The sequence below is a fragment of the Podarcis vaucheri genome (genome assembly GCF_965113315.1).
Source record: "Podarcis vaucheri genome assembly, chromosome: 4".
Classification (NCBI taxonomy): Eukaryota; Metazoa; Chordata; class Lepidosauria; order Squamata; family Lacertidae; genus Podarcis; species Podarcis vaucheri.
Genome location: NC_138762.1, coordinates 79,691,002 through 79,708,834, shown reverse-complemented (window position 1 = coordinate 79,708,834; position 17,833 = coordinate 79,691,002). Strand labels below are relative to the sequence as shown.

General features: G+C 40.9%; 1 protein-coding gene across 1 annotated transcript in view; it reads right to left on the bottom strand.

The window, feature by feature from the left end:
* The window catches only part of MRPS9 (mitochondrial ribosomal protein S9), a 49,126-nt gene extending 32,679 nt beyond the window's left edge, over positions 1–16,447 (bottom strand). The window contains exon 1 of the mRNA XM_082218797.1: positions 16,273–16,447. Coding sequence (XP_082074923.1) covers positions 16,273–16,362 — 90 coding nt within the window. The 5' untranslated portion in view covers positions 16,363–16,447. The remainder of the gene's footprint in view (positions 1–16,272) is intronic.
* Between the last annotated feature and the right edge of the window lie 1,386 nt (positions 16,448–17,833).

The following is a 17,833-nucleotide window of genomic DNA, read 5'->3' as shown; positions in this document are numbered from 1 at the left end:
GAATACAATTTCTGCTCAAAACAATGGTCCAAAAGACAGTTATCTTCTGGCTTTTATGGAATCCTGTAAGATATGGCTAGACAGATTTGTTTTTCTTTTACCAAGATAATCAGTGGGTAAGACAACTGTAATTTCAATCAAGCACTCTGCCAAAGGAACAGAAGAATCACTGGCAAAGCAGTAATGGCTCAAGCTTGGCAAAGAGCCATCCTTATGCACTACTTTATTTGTCCTGTGTTCATATTAACAAAGCTTCTCAGCAGTCTAATTATTCCATAAACAGATTACTGGAGTTGTCTCCCTGGAAAGAAACAAGAAAAAGAAATGGGAGGGTGGAAAAGAAGTTGGAAGGTGAAATCTTGTAGATCTACTCAACAGTTTTGCTAGAGAGCAATTTAAGGAGTTAGCCATCTAGTGGTCAAATCTTTTAGGCTACAATGTGACACATATTCTTACTTCAGTTTGAGTTCTGTGCCTTGCATGTCTAGCTATACAGATCTACCCAAAAGAAAGTCCCAAGGATTTCAAAAGAGAGCCTATTCCCAACAAGTCACAAGCTAAAGTTTCTGGCAAAGAAAGAGATGCCTTTTTTGCTGTCCAATATCTGAAGTGCTGAATTCAGATAGGAAATATTTTCCATAGCCTTTCATAGAATCATAAAATTTTAAGAGTTGGGAGTGACCCTAAGGATCATCTAGTCCAATACCCCACAACACAAGAATATGCAGCTGTCCCATACGTGCATTGAAGCTGCAACTTTGGTGTTATCAGCAACACGCTCTAACCAACTGAACTATCCAGGCCTTTCAACAGCAACAAACGAAGGTCTCATGCCAAAAGAAATAAAGGGTCCTTCCTTTAATTCCTTGTATTACCCCTTACCAGTAGCACTCTGTCATAAAAAGCAAGCCCCAGTTATAGAACCAATGGCATCCTGTTCTGATGCGACACAAGAGCAGTTCTTTGGTGATATCCCAATCCCCTTTTATGTAGTTAAGTATGAGCTTTCAAGGCCTGAAAACCACTGCAGAAACAAGGACAATGATGAGTCCTAGGGAGGCAGGGCTCTTCCCACTTTCCAGGAATAGAAAATGGTACTGGGAAAAGTGATTTCTTGGCTTTTCTCTTTTAACCTGGATAGTATTTTTCATCCATGACAGATAAATACATTAGCCTGCCCAGCTACTTTTAAGTATTGTCACGTGCTCCCTAGTTCCAAGATATGAGGTGTTCAAGAGGCAGAACACCAGGGATTTGTAAAATTTTTATTGGTTTTACAAAAGTTTTTATAACAAACAAACATTAAAAAAAAGACAAACAAACAAGTATAATTTCATAATATCCTTTCATAAACTTCTTTCCTCGGACTTCCCCATACCTCCCCTTTCTGCATCCTCATGTCCAAATTTTTATAGCAACTTGTAAATGTTTTTTCCCGTCCTAATTCATCATAGTCCTTTCTTAATCTAGTCTTATATTACTGCAACCCTTTCTCTCTGTAGAATCTCGACATTCTAAGATTCATCAAGTTTATAATAGTCCTTAAGATAAATCTTAAATTTCTTCCAGTCTTCTTCCGCAGTCTCCTTTCCCTGGTCACGAATTCTGCTCGTCATTTCCGCCAATGTCATATAGTCAATCACTTTCATCTGCCATTCTTCCAAGGTGGGTAAGTCTTGTGTCTTCCAATACTTTGCGATCAGTATTCTTGCTGCTGTTGTTGCATACATGAAAAAAGTTCTATCCTTCTTTGACACCAATTGGCCGACAATGCCCAAGAGAAAGGCCTCTGGTTTCTTAAGGAAGGTATATTTAAATACCTTTTTCATTTCATTATATATCATTTCCCAGAAAGCCTTAATCTTCGGGCATGTCCACCAAAGATGATAAAAAGTACCTTCAGTTTCCTTACATTTCCAACATTTGTTATCAGGCAAATGGTAAATTTTTGCTAGCTTAACTGGGGTCATGTACCACCTATAGATCATTTTCATCACGTTTTCCTTTAAGGCATTACATGCCGTAAATTTAATACCGGTGTTCCACAACCTTTCCCAGTCAGCAAACATAATATTATGACCAATGTCCTGTGCCCACTTAATCATAGCTGATTTAACTGTTTCATCTTGTGTATTCCATTTCAACAGCAGGTTATACATTCTTGACAAATTCTTAGTATTGGGTTCTAACAATTCTGTCTCAAGTTTTGATTTTTCCACCTGGAAGCCAATTTTCCTGTCTTGTTTAAAAACCTCCATTATTTGATAATAGTGGAGCCAATCTTGTACTTTGGGTTTTAGTTTTTCATGGCTCTTTAATTTCAATTTCTCTCCATCCTGTTCTAAAATCTCACAATACTTTGGCCATCCGACCTCCATATTGACTTTCTTGTGTGCCTTAGCCTCTAAAGGTGACAACCATCTAGGGGTTTTGTTTTCCAACAGATCTTTATATCTCATCCAGACATTAAACAACGCTTTCCTAACAATATGATTTTTAAAGGCACTATGCACTTTGATTTTGTCATACCATAGATATGCATGCCAACCAAATGCATTATTGAAACCTTCTAAGTCCAAGGTATCTGTATTCTCGAGGAGCATCCACTCTTTCAGCCAGCAGAATGCTGCTGCTTCATAGTACAATTTTAAGTCCGGCAGGGCAAATCCCCCTCTTTCTTTTGCATCTGTTAGTATTTTATATTTTATTCTGGGCTTTTTGCCCTGCCAGACAAATTTCGCAATATCTTTCTGCCACCTCTTGAAACAGTCCATCTTGTCAATAATCTGCAAAGTTTGAAATAAGAATAACATTCTAGGGAATACATTCATCTTAATCACTGCAATTCGGCCTAACATTGACAATCTCAAATTTGACCATATTTCTAGATCTTTTTTAATTTCTGACCAACATTTTTCATAGTTGTCCTTATACAAATTCAAGTTTTTAGATGTTAAATTAACCCCTAGATATTTCACCTTCTTAACCACCATCAAGCCTGTCTCTTCTTGAAACTTATTCTTCTCCATATCTGTTAGGTTTTTCCCTAAGACTTTAGTTTTTTGTTTATTCAATTTAAATCCAGCTACCTGTCCAAATTGTTGGATTATTTCCAACACTCTTTTTGTACTAGTGTTTGGCTCTTGCAAGGTCAATACAAGGTCATCTGCAAACGCTCTTAACTTATAATGTTTGGCTCCGACCTTTACACCTTTAACTTGCTGGTCCTCTCTAATCATGTTCAGCAGCACCTCCAGGACCGAAATAAAAAGCAATGGAGAAATTGGGCACCCCTGTCGTGTTCCTTTTTCTATCTTAAGTTCCTCAGTTATTACATTGTTTACGATCAACTTAGCTTTTTGTTCGGAATATATTGCACCCATACCATTCTCAAATCCTTGTCCTACCCCCATCCCATGAAGATTCTTTTTCATAAAACTCCAAGAAATATTGTCAAAGGCTTTCTCCGCATCCACAAATATCAAAACTGCTTTAGTATTTATGTTCACCTCTAACTTTTCCAAAATGTCTATTATATTCCTAACATTGTCTGAGAGGTGTCTCTTTGGGAGAAAGCCTGCTTGGTCTCTGTGAATCTTCTCCATCAGTACTCTTTTAAATCTTTTTGCTAAAATGTCTGCAAAAATTTTGTAATCCACATTGAGTAACGAAATTGGGCGGTAGTTCTTCAGTTGAGTCTTTTCAGTCTCTGTCTTTGGTATGAGTGAAATATATGCTTCTTTCCACGATTCGGGTGCCCTTTTTCCCTCTAAGATCTCGTTACAGACGTCCTTTAACGGTTGTATCAGCCATTCCTTTAAAGATTTGTAATATCTGGAAGTCAGTCCGTCTGGCCCTGGAGATTTGCCCAATTGCATGTCCTGAATGGCACCCTCTATCTCTTGTTCTGTAATTCTCTGGTTTAGATCCATCTTGCTTTGATGAGAGATTTTCTGTAATCCAAATTTATTAAGGAATTTATCTATGTCCTCTTCATTTTGTAATCCTTGAGAATAAAGTTTTTTAAAATAGCTCACAAAACAATTTCTTATCTCGTTGGGTTTAGATATAATCTTTCCATCCACTTCTAAACTTGTAACTGTATTTAATTTCTGTCTTTTCTTTAGTTGCCATGCCAAAAGTTTACCACATTTGTCTGCCGACTCAAATGTCTTTTGTTTCATTTGCTTTATTTTCCACTCTATCTCTTGGTTCATCAATTCCATATATTGTGTTTGATATAACTTAATCTCCCTCAAAATCTCCTGGGACTTTGGTTTTAATCTTAATTTTTTCTCTCCTTCTTTTATCTTTTCCAAAATTTTTTCCTTTTTCTCATTCTGCTTTCTCTTCTTTATTGAATTTTGTTGAATCAAAAATCCTCGCATCACAGCTTTACTTGCGTCCCAGATCACTCTTTTTTCCACATCGCCCTTTAGATTAATTTCAAAATAGTCCTTTAGAGTTTTTTGGGCCTTCGTGTGGATCTCTCTATCTCGAAACAGGGTGTCATTCATTCTCCATCTAAACTGACCAGTTGTTGTAAATTTCATTTCCATCTTCACGGCGTTATGGTCGGAGCAGGTTTTTGGGCAGATTTCTACCTTCTTAATCTTCGGAGCCATTCCACTAGTAACCCATATTTGGTCGATTCTGGTCCAGGTCATCTTTGCTTGGGAGAAAAAGGTTCCCTCTCTTTCAAGAGGGTTCCTTGTTCTCCAGATGTCTATTAAGTCCATATTTTCAGTCATTTCAAAGAAGGTCTTCGGGAGTCTCCCTTCTTTAGTAAGTGTCAGTCTTTGTGTCTTGTCCATGTTTGTAGAAACTACACCATTCATATCTCCCATGATTATCATATTATATTCCAAATAGTCCATCAAAGTTTCATGAAGTTTTTTTAAGAATTCTGCTTTACCTTCATTTGGTGCATAGATCCCAATTATCAAAAAATTTTCTCCTTGTACCTGTATCTCCACCGCTAAATATCTTCCTTGTTCATCTTTGAACATCATTTTTGGGGCCCACTTCTCTTTTACATAAATCACAACTCCTCTTTTTTTCACTTTGTCCGATGAAATAAATTCTTGTCCCAATCTTTTATTTATAAGCAGTCTCCTGTGAGCTCTAGTTATATGAGTTTCCTGTAAACAAATCAAGTCCAGTTGTTCTCTGTACAAAATATGGAATACTTGTCGTCTCTTCAAAGGCATGTTCATCCCATTACAATTCCAACTAAGGAATTGCAGGGCCATCTTGTTATTTTTCTGTATTCCTCCAACAGCTCCCAATTGTTGTTCCTCCTCTGTTGGTGGTGGAAGGTTCTGTCCAAACGAGAGGTTCAAGATGTCTATTACACTCTTTTGCTCAGCAATTGGGTCTACAGTTCCTTTCTGTAAATCTTCTTGATTTCTTTGCAGGAACCTGTCTTTATCCTGTATCGTCTTTATTTTCACCTTCTTCCCCTTGTAATCAAAAGACAATCCCTGTGGAAATTCCCACCTGAAGAGAATGGTGTTCTTCTTCAGCAGGTAGACCAAATCCTTATAAGAAGCTCTCAAGTCCAGAATGTGTTTAGGAATATCTTTAAAGATCTGTATCGGTGAGTTCCCGATTTGTAAGGCTTTTTCAAAATGCAGTCTTAAAATTTTGTCTCTTTCCTCCTTCGATCTCAAGGTAATCAAACAGTCTCTCGGTGCCTTTCTGTTCTGTCTTTTGCCCAGTCTAAATGCTGTTGTGATTTTAAATTCGTCCTCCTCTAGATCTTCCCAGGCGTCAGCAAACTCTTGCGTTAAGAAGTCCGTAAGATTGTCTCCTTCGTCCTCTGGAATTGATCGTAATTTCAAATTCCTTTCTTTTCTTTGTAGTTCCCACAATGCCAGAGTTGCGTCGTGGTCATAGACCTTCCTGGCAATCGGTTCTAATTTTTCTTGGGTCTCTCCAGCAATAGTTCTAGCTTCCTCCGCAATTTGGCGTGTGGCAGAATTTTCTTGCGTAAGCCTGTTTATAGATTCTGTATTCAGGTCAAGTCTTGTTGTTAAATCTGTCAATTTCTGTGAATTCTCTGTCAATTTCTTGGTGTTTTCTGCCGTCTGCTTTGTTAGATTCTCCAGAGATTGGTTTATCTTAAGAAGGGCTTGCGACACTGCATCCATGGAGACTGCTGTGCCTTTTTCTTGTCCTGTTGTCACTGTAGGGGTTATACCTGAGATCGAGCCTCTTTTCTTTTGTTGCTGTAGCTGTTGTTGATGTTGCCTTGTCTTGGCTCTCGTGCTTATCTCGTCTGCTGGGCCACTCATATCCCAAGGTCGTTTCCCACGGGAGCCTTCTCCTAAAGGAAAATTCCACTGTCCCAAGGTGTAGCAACTTTTAATTTACCCTCTAGAGGGAGCAAATCAAAATGTCCACAAACAAAGACAAAGAGTATTTAAAAAGCAAATATATCAGGAGGCTTCTATATGTATATTGCAACACTTTCCCAATAGATACAGTCCCAGCCTTCCCTGATATATTGTAGCCACAGAGTCCCAAAACTTTATAACAAGTAACCAGTAAGACTTCCACTTTGTTACTTTCACAGGAATCTAGAGTCAGTTCAGTGTTCCTTTGTCTTATAAGCAGTTTGTGCCAGGTTGGAGGCTGCAGAGAATTTCCTTTTCCTTTAAATTGATCATGCAGCTTATAAAGTCACTTTTTCCTCCCCTCTGCCCTGCAAGCTAGAGGGGATAGTCAAAGTCTAAATGTCGGATTCAAGCAGTTAAAAACAATATCCCATACGGATGCAGCTTAGTAACTTTCGTTGCTTTAATTGTCATGCAGTCGGGGGAAGGCAGACTTCCTTAATTTTCGCCTTTCCCGTTTTCAGCCTAATTTCAAGTAGTTTTGACACGAATAGAGGTTCGATCTTACTCACGGGTCTTTTTTGTCCAAATTATTCAGGAAGGAATCGGCGCTCTCCACTAATGGCGACGCGGCTTCACCCTGCGGGCTGGGTAGCGATTCTCAGCACCGCGCTCCCCGTTGTTGTTCCGGAGCCTTTAAAAAGGCTCTTTCTGCGGTAAAGGGGGGCGCTTCAGGTGCCCACCGAATCTCTTTGTTCACAGGCTCCGTTCCTGTGATTTTAGGGGTCCCCCGCTTGCCGTAGCGGGTCAGACCCGAACTCGCAGAGCCGTCCTCTCTCCGGAGCTCGGAGAGGGAGCAGCCATTAGCGCTGGCGCCGAACCGGAAGCTGCCAAGAACACCAGGGATTTGGATGAGAAGGGCACTGGAGGTTTATGGTGTATTTGTAATATTTGCATTACTTAGAAATATATAAGCAGAGCATTAGCAGGATGATCAATCTGCCTTCACAAGGCAGATTTTGCATAAACTGTGGCTCCCCCCTACAGGCTCCACCAGCTAGACTGAAACTGTTAGAAGCTGGTGAATAGGCAAGAGAGAGTGCTCTCTCTGTCTCTGTCATACACACACATGCTTTTAGACCCGACCCCTGTAGGTGAATTGTCCACACAGGGAACCACCTACACACATTATTTTTTAGTCAAACAGAAGCAAACTCAAAGAGGCTTATTTCTGAGTAGACAAGTATAGGATTTTACAGTAAGAGATGTTTACTTAATTATTTGCAGGTAATTCTGTATTAAAGCTGCAAGACACTGCTAGCATTATTTTGATCCCTAATTTATTACAATTATGTTGAAAATCAGCAGCGTAGCTGTGCTTTTTTTAGACAAACCCCAAAGTTGTTGAGCTTTTTTGAGCCAAGACCCAAGATTTTTCAATTGACTTCTGAGATCCAGGACAAAGCACTGCCTTTCGGAAATCCGCCCCCCCCCCTGAAATCCCAGTAATGGCCAAGGCAAAGTCTGACCCCCTCTTTTCGTAATCTTCACAGAACTCTAGCCCAATGGTTGCCATTAATTTGATTTTGAACTGATTTTAAAATGAATTGATTTTAGAATGCTGTGTTACTTTTATTGTTGTTAGCCGCTCTGAGCCCGGCTTTGGCTGGGGAGGGTGGGATATAAATAATTTTTTATTATTATTTTTTTATTAAATACTGAGTTAGATGGACCAATGGACTGATTCAATATAAGACAGATCCTACCAATATAAGCCTATACATATTACAAAAAAGCAAAAAACAAGCGGTGGCCTTTTGGTGGTGGCACTTGAGTTTTGGAATTCCCTCCCTCCCACCCACCTCAAATGTGATGGACAACAATTTTATTTGGTTTTAGCTACCAGTTAAAAGCTCATATCTTTGTTGATGCTTTTGGTAGGGAGGGCTTGTGAGGAGGTGCAGACAGTATTGACTGTGGTGTTTGCAGGAACAGTTAGGTACTACTATGCTGAGAATTTTAGTGTTGGTCACGTGATACGACAGCAGCATGCAACAAGTTTCTGTTTCATTAGGTGACCCTGCTCTGGGACAGAAATTAATTAAATAAAGCAAGCAAGGGGAAATACGTACTGAGTTACATTCCATTTGCCAGCTTAAGGAGTTCTTAAATGTTTAAATTCAAACCAGAAGACGGCTGCAACATTTCATGTAGCAAACTGGGAGAGCCCGTCCTTGCGAACTGTTACATTTCATCAATTTTCCTGATATTGCCCATGGCTGCTCTCCACTAGCACCTCAGCACCCACGTGTAAGGGTGGGGGAACTTGCTGTGCAATGGCTGAACAGTAACATCTCATTTTTGCGCCATAGAACCCAACAAGAAAAATATACTGATAACAATAATGCTATTAATAACATTATCAATCCTTCTGAACATGCATTTCAAATAATATAGCTTCTTAAATCATTTTTAAGCAGAACAATTACATTATCATTAATACGTAACTTAAAACATATAAAACTATACTGAAATGTTGGGGGACAAGAATTTCTTTGACAATTCAGTAAAAATGGGGACCAAACTTTAAAAAGATTGTTTTGTCCATATCCTGTTTATTTCAATATTAAGTAATATTTTAATTTTGACATCACAGCCAATTTCCAAAGCTTATTTATCCTGTCACTAATCTGAGGAGGCAATAGGTGAGTTTTCAGTTTCTGGGAAAACAACATCCTTGCTGCAATGATCATCTCTAGATTAGTTGTAGTCTAAATATTCTCTTCGGATTGAAGTGTAATTTAGTAACAAGAGTAGAAGAACTCACAACATAGAAATTTACAAAATTAACATCTAACTGTTATTGTTATTGTGAGTAACTTCCTTATCCTAATTCATCACACTTAGTACAACTGAAGTTAAATGCCACCTTGACATTACTTTGAAGCAGTTTTCTCTTATAGTTTGATTTAACAAAAAGAATGAACTGTAGCAATTTCCTGATTTCCATGGGGATCATATTTCCAGTATCCCGCACCCATTTAGTCATGTAATCCTCAACCTGTTCTCATTCACAATCATACCTCTGTTTCACAAAATAAATTCAAAACAGTCAATTTTTATCTTTTTTAGGACAGTCTCCTCAAACTGTTAAATCTCTTAAGAACCTATTAAATATAAAATTATTTTAAATCTCTTAAGAATCTCTTAAACGTCATGTAACAACAGTGTAAATGAAGTATTTAAACCATAATAAATTCTCGGGATGCAAATAGTTTCTAATTGGTGAGTAATTGATCATATTTCTGGTTTTTATTAATCTTTCTATCTAATTAGGTTGTTTTTCCAGCATCAAATGTCAAAGTCTGGTTTAAAATCAGGTGAAATAGTGGGCTTCATTACATTCCCGTATCTTTAACACAGTAGATACAGTTTTTCATTGCTGTTATTTTGTGCAATGTGATTTTTGTAAATAATGATACATGTTGTTCAATTGTGTCCTATACAAGTACAGGCCCTCCTGTCTCACACCTTGGATTATCCAAAGTCCTTTTTGCATAATGATAACCAGGTTTCTTCTGTGCTGTATAGACGCCATATATTGCAGCAAAGGAAAGTTAGCTTCTAAACTTGGTCTTGGTACTTTGCAGTATAATTCTGGCTTCTCCTCTGCCTAGTGGAGCAGGTGTGCAGGTGAGCAATGGCATGACCTGCACTTGCACCTTCTGCAACCTGAAATGGGTGTCCCCCCTGCTTTTTTAGTTACAAGAGACAGAAGCCTGTATTTAAGAAAGCCCCAACCAAAGAAAAAGATGTCTCAATAGCTCCAATTAAATGCTTCCTCTGTTGCAATGAAGTACTCTGGCAGGCTTGAGAGCTTGGCCTTAGGAGCTGCCTGTCAAGAAGGAAGCTCCCTCTACAACAGAGACTGGAAACAGGAGAAGAACACAGCTCTCAACTGCAGTTGGCTTGTTTTGGACATTGGCAAGGCTAGGTGGTGGCGGCGGCGGCTTTCAAAGGAGCCAGCAGATCCAGGACAAGCCCTATTATACTGGAAAGGCAGCACTCAGTCTTTTTTCAAGAGACCTCTCTTGGTTATACTTTCTATCCTTACCTTTACCCTTTGCATATAACTACTGGAAACCCATTTGGTTGTTTAGTTATAGCTCTTGTGGGAACCTTATTGGGGATTCCTCTCCTACAACTCTTCCCTACTTTCTTCTCAAATCAGCTTGTTGATTTAAGGATCCTATGCCCTTTTAAAATGTGGTGGGGGGGTTGGGAGGGAGGGGTTATTGGGTTGTTGTTTCTATTTTGATTATGCATTTGGTGGTTTTATACAGTGGTACCTTGGGTTAAGTACTTAATTTGTTCCGGAGATCTGTTCTTAACCTGAAACGGTTCTTAACCTGAAGCACCACTTTAGCTAATGGGGCCTCCTGCTGCCGCCGTGGCACGATTTCTGTTCTCATCCTGAAGCAAAGTTCTTAACCTGAAGCACTATTTCTGGGTTAGAGGAGTCTGTAACCTGAAGCGTATGTAACCTGAAGCGTATGTAACCCAAGGTACCACTGTATTTTGATTTTATTCTGTGAACCACCCTGAGACCTGCGGGTAGAGGGTGGTATAATTCATTAATTAGTTAAATTTTTTTTTAGATCTAGGGGGCTCCTGACCCTGCTAGGGAACGGTGTGGTGGCAGTTGATCTATGCAAAACTGAAACTGGTTGATGGGAGAGCCCAGCTGAGAATTTATCTGTAGTTGGAAGCAAAGTATACTCAAACAGTTGAGACATATTCACAAACAGAACCACCACATTTGTTATTCATTATGATTCATGATGGTTTCCCCTCCTTATTCTTCTTCCAGTTAAATCAGGGCTAAACATGCACACACCTTTGCCCTTATACCTTAAAAACATTTGGTTTGCAGATTAAGACAGTGACCCAGTGAGCTCATCGCTAGGCAGGGATTTGAACCTGGGTCTCTCTGGTCATAATCCAACACCCTACCCATTATACCACACAAACCCTCCTGATTTAGGACTGAGAATATTTTTCCTGAATCCAAGTGTCGTTGGATTATTATTATTTATTAAATACATCGTCAAAAAGTGATCGAACTTCACCTGTGTCATTTCTGCCTGTGACCCTCCTCTCATTAGCATGAGCCTATATGGTTTAATTGCATTTCATCATTTTACATTGTTGCAATGCACAATTACAGGAATCACTTGCGATAATCCTTACTGTAATAACCTGCAGCTACATAAGAGGATATATTTAAAGAAGGTGAATAAATAAGTTAATTTGGATATGCGTAAGATATTAAAAATAAATTTAAGGAACCGCAGAAAGATGGGGGAAGGAAGTCAAGTTTTAAAATGTCGAAATGACTGTCAAATCAGGGAAATGTATATATCTGAAAAGTATACATAAAATAAAATAAAATAAAATAAAGAAGTTGCTCCACAGCACAAAAAATAATAATACAGGGATCCCTTATTTACACAACATTTGTAAATAAAAATATGATGGGCATGGGAGGCGTATGGTCTTCCAGATGTGACTGCAGACCCAACTCCTATCCTAACAGCACAGAAGCCATGTATGTGCATGTGTGTGTGTAAAGAATAATTTATTTGTACCCTGCCCATCCGACAGGGTGTACAGTGGTACCTCTAGTTGCGGACACGATCCGTTCTGGGGTGCCGTTCGCACCCCATAAAGTCTGCAACTAGAGCGGCACTTCTGCGCAAGCACGGAGCGCGATAGAGTGCTTCTGCGCATGTGCGAAGTGCGCAGAACGTTTCTGCGCATGTGGCAAAACCCGGAAATATACACTTGCCACGGTCGCAAGCCTAAAAGACGCAACATGAACCTAACGAAACATGAGGTATGACTATATAGGTAAAGGTAAAGGTACCCCTGCCCGAACGGGCCAGTCTTGCCAGACTCTGGGGTTTGTGCGCCCATCTCACATCTATTGGCCGGGGGCCAGCGCTGTCCGGAGACACTTCCGGGTCACGTGGCCAGCGTGACAACGCTGCTCTGGCGAGCCAGAGCCGCACACGGAACGCCGTATGACTATATACATATATATATATGGTATATATATATATATGTATGTATGCATGTGTGTGTGTGTGTGTGTATGTACACATACACAATGTGTGTGTGTATATATATACTATTATATATATTTGCTTTCGTATATATGCAGGTTTTGGTGTCTTCGGGTGTCTTCCCGTGTAAGAGTCGGGGTGTCTGGGCGACGTTTCGACGAGGTCTCACTCGTCATCTTCAGGCTGGTGCTTTCGGCTTCTTGTTACTGGAACAGAGCAGAATCTGGTGTTTGAGTTCCTATAAATACTGTTGAGGGGTGTGGTGTATAGCCTCCAACGTTCTGGGCAGAGAGGAAGTTCCTAGATTAGTGTGCCTTTTCTTCTTTTGTTCCTTAATTACTTGAGGGATGTCTTGAGTGATTTCATGAGTGATATTCTGAATACCACTGGGTGGGTCATTAAGTGTAGATTAGTTGCTAAAGCTTTCGTGTCATGACCTCTTGAGCTTGTGAAGAGTTTTTCTGAGAAGATGGCTGTGCTGCATTTAGTTGTGCTCTGGCTTGGCTTCGTGTATAGGGGCGAGCTGTGATTTTGTGCCTTGTGCCAGCCAGATCTGTGTAGGGATTGCAGGGGGGTGCAGCATCCGGAGGTGCCACTATAGTTTGGCTGCTGGATGGAGTCTGTAATATGTCTGTGGAGAGGGTCTGGGTTTGGGTCTGGTGTGGTTGATTGGTGACGGCGTTCTGTGTGCCTCTGGTTCTGGTGTCGGTTTTTGTGGGGAGGGCTAATTTCCAGATGTCTGGCAGGCGGGACGTGTCGTCACGCTTGTTCATGTTGTGAGGGTGTTTCTCTATCTCGATGGCTTCCATGATTATTCTCTTGTGGTGATGTTCCATGTTAGAGAGCAATTTGGAATCTGCAAAATTAATTTCGTGTCCTGTTTCTTTCATGTGTTGGAAAAGAGAGGAAGTTTTTTCTTCTTTTTTGACGGCATTCTTGTGTTCTGCGATACGTGCATTTATTCGTCTGTTTGTTTGTCCAATGTACGTGGCTGGGCAGACTTTGCAGGGTATTTCATAGACCCCTTGGTTTTCCAGCTGGATTTTGTCTTTTGGGTTTCTGAGGATATTGGCTATTTTTTGGTTGGTGCAGAAGGCTGTTTTGATATTGTGTTTATGGAGGATTTTGCTAATTTTGTCTGTAGTGCCCTTGATATAAGGAAGGAGGGCCATGCCATTGTTTTCTTCTGTGTCTTGGTTTTTGGGGGGTGTTTCTTTTTGGATTAGCTTCGTAACCCTGTTTTTCTGGTATCCATTGGCGATTAACACATTTGAGAGATTCTGTAACTCAGTTGTCAAGTGGTCTTTGTCAGCCAGGCGTTTGGTTCTGGAGATGAGAGTCTTGGCTACGGAGTTTATTTGTGCAGGGTGGTGGTGTGATTGTGCATGTAAGTAGCGGTTGGTGTGTGTTTTTTTCCGGTAGATAGTGTGTCCTAGGGAGCCATCAGGTTTTTTGTAGATTAGGACGTCAAGAAAGGGGAGTTGGTTGTTGTCTTCTATTTCCATAGTGAATTGTATTTTGGGGTGTAGGCTGTTGAGATGTGTGAGGAAGCTATCTAGTTTTTCTTTCCCGTGTGGCCAAATTACAAAGGTGTCGTCAACATATCTGAGCCAAAGTTTGGGTTTGTGTTCTGACTTGTCTAAAGCATTGGTTTCAAAGTGTTCCATGTACAAATTTGCGATGACCGGTGAGAGGGGTGATCCCATAGGTGCTCCTTCTATCTGTTTGTATCTTTGTCCATTGTGGATGAAGTACGTGTTGGTTAGGCAGTGGTTGGTCAGGTCCAGGATGTATTTGGGGGGATTGTATTTGTTTTGGATGGCTGTCAAGGCTTCATTAATGGGTACTTGAGTGAAGAGAGATACAACATCGAAGCTCACAAGAAGGTCATCGGGATGTAGGTATTGCTTCTTTATTGTTTCTATGAACTGGAAGGAGTTAGTAACATGTGAAGCGATGGATTCTGCATAGGGCTGAAGTTGCTTAGCGAGAAATTTAGCGAGATTTTGTAGAGGTGAGCCTATGGAGCTGACTATTGGTCTGAGTGGTGTTCCTTCTTTGTGTATCTTGGGGAGACCGTAGAGTTTGGGGCATCTGGATGATTTTTCTCTGGGGATGATTCTTAGCTGGATTTCTTCACTGATAGGAGAGGCTTTTATTTTGGATTTTGTGGTTTTTTCCAGATAGGTGGTGGGATCTGTTTTTATAGGTTGGTAGGTAGGGTCTTGGAGTAGATTTGATAGTTTTGCTTGGTAGTCCGATGTGTTCATCACAACAGTGGCGTTGCCTTTGTCTGCTGGGAGAATGATTATGTTGTTGTCTTTCCTCAGGTTGGTGAGTGCTTTCTGTTCTTCTTTGTGTAAATTGCTTCTGGGTGGTTTGCTGGAGCAGAGGATGTTGGTGACTTCAAGTCTGATTTTATTGGCTTCATCTGGGTCGATTTTGGTCAGGCTAGCTTCGACTCCGCATATGATGTTTTCCGTGGGGATGCGTCTCGGGGCGACTGCAAAGTTGAAACCTTTGGAGAGTACTTTGGTTTCAGTTGGGGTGAGGATCCTGTCTGATATGTTATGTACTGTTTGTTTCATGGGTTGTTGTGGAGGGTGGCTGGGCTTCTGGCGTTTCTCTAGTTTGTAGAGTTTGTTGGTGTGTCTGTCTGTCTTATGTGAGGTCTCAGTTTCAGCTCTCCAGACGGCTAGTTGTTTGCATTTGTCCCAGAGTGCAGGGTGGATTTTGTTACATAGTTTGAGGTGAAGAGTGAGCAGATCTTTGTTGGTTTGGTTTAGTAGGTATCTTTTCTTAGGTATCTCCAGTAACAAGAAGCCGAAAGCACCAGCCTGAAGATGACGAGTGAGACCTCGTCGAAACGTCGCACAGACACCCCGACTCTTACACGGGAAGACACCCGAAGACACCAAAACCTGCATTCCTGTACCCGTGAAAATCTACGAAAGCATATATAATATATATATACACACACATATAGTGTGTGTATCAGTGTGTCTGTGTAGAGAGAGCAGTGACTTTATTTTTTTTTAATAATAATTTTTTATTGCATTTTTTTTCCAAGTTGCAGATAAAACAGAAAGGAAAAAAAACATAGAAAATAGAAAGAAAGAAAAGACAAAAAATCACAACCATTTCAACAACTTATTTCGAATTTCTATCGGACTTCCCCACGTCTCCCACATAATGCATTCTTGACAATAAAATTATCAGCAAGTTATAACCTTGTTTCATGTGTTTCTTTGTACTTTCAATTGCAGTTTAAGTTTAAATCTCTTATTTTCCACTTATTCTAAAAATATAACACATTATCATTTTCACCCATTTAAACTTTGATTTTTTCATAAATATTATCCAATTTCATATATACTCCACCTTCATTGCTGGGGCTAACATTCCAAGTCACGCGGCATCTTAAGATTCATATAACTTATAATACTTTTGCAGATAGTCCTTAAATTTTTTCCAATCCTCCTCCAGAGAGAGCAGTGACTTTAATGCCAAAGTACAACCGCAGGGATTTCACAGCCATGCCACATAACCCTATTAAAAGGTGGGAAGGCAGAGAAGCGATTTGGGCTACGGAGCAACGTTTTCTGAACATTGAGGAAGGAAAGATTTTGGGGACTGAAGTTACCTCACATGGGACTTGGTGGTGGGGGGAGGTGGGATGGGAGAGAAAACACAGCGCATGCGCAGCCGAGCGCTCAGAAACCGGCAGCTCTTTACGTGAGCGGCTAATCATATCCCCCTCCCCCCCCCGCGCGCTCTCTCTCTCTCTTCCTCCCTCCCTTCTCTCTTACCTTCGGCCCCGCCAACCGCTTCCCCGTCCTCACCGCCCCGCTCCACGCATGGCTCCCGAGCAGCAAGCGCCCAACCGCCGCCACTACCATATTTGCTAAGGGAGAGGAGGGCGGGGCAGAGAGAGAGACCCCTCCCCTATCTGCCGTATTCCGTTCAGCGGACCTCCGACTGTCGCACACGCAGCAGCACGACGGCGGAGACGTCGCGCCTGATTGGCCGCAAAACGCGGCGAGGGGGCGGGGGGAGTGTTGGAGGGAAGAAGAAAGGACGCTCCGCCCTCAGGAGGAGTCATGTGACTCTCGAGCTGTCAAGCGGCAAAGCCATTAATAGTTATGTAGCCGCGCGTGCAACATAAGTCTGAGTGGGAAGGGGAGCAGCATACATATATTTTGCTTGACTGTTTCTGTTTTGAACCCGGGAGAGCCGCAAAACCCCGAGGAAGGAGGAAAGGCTGCTATTTTTTCAGGATTGTCCGCAGTTGCCAGATGTTTAGAAGAAAAATAATGCGTGGCTGCTGTGTAATCTCCCAACCGTAGGATAGTCAGCATTATTAAGGGACATCTATGGACAACCGACTAGATCTTCAGTAGTTCTGCAATTAAAAAAGTAGATAGGGTTGCAGGTGGCTGGTTTGTCTACCTCCACACGGTGTCTTTAAAACGCATTCAACGCGCATTTTCTGCCCCCCCTTTTCAAAGATTTCTAGGTACAGTAGTTTGTTAAGTAGTGCTGGGAATTGTAATTCTGTGCAGGATGAACTTCAGCTCCCAGAATTCTCTGAGGGGGTGGGGAACGTGCTTCCAATGCTTCTTCATGTCTTGCTATTGTTCATTTTATTAGGATACACACTCTAGTTTCAAGGCTGGGAAAAGGTAAATTAAGGCTGCTGTCTTATTCGCACTTGCCTACGAGTATAGGACTGAGTTAAACCTGGAAATGTGCAAGAAAGAATGCAAATTTGCGTGAAGCATAACATTTGTGCTTCTTGGGGACAGTTGGCATTCTGGGAAAATGCCCAAATGTAACGAAGTCAGCATCTTTCCCCACTTAGTTGAAATTCTTTTTTTGCATGATGCAACACTGAAAAGTAAAAAACAGCCACTAATAGTAACTCAACATTAATTACCAACACTGCTTCCTAACAGTCAGTCCTTCGGCTCAGGGAACTCTGGGAATTGGGGCTCTGTGGAGCGATGAGGGAGACCCTAGCAACTTTCTGCACTCTTAAAAAACGACAGGATTTATAAAGTGGTATAATACCGCTTGTATAGTACTGCATGTATAGTGTGTATAGTACAGTGTATAGTGTGTAAATGTATAGTGCAAAAAACAAAATTTTCCAAAAAATTCAAAAAAACAAAATCTTCAAACAATTTACCACTGATGGTATGTTAAGAAGACCTGGATTTATCCACGTTTGCAAGACGGAACGGCAGTAAGGTGAAGAACAAATGCTTCTGGAATCCATAGTTCTGCAATGAGTGATATCCAACATTGATTTCAGTAGATCTACTCTGTATATGAATCATGTCAGATGCTGCCCAAAATGTTGTGGCGACT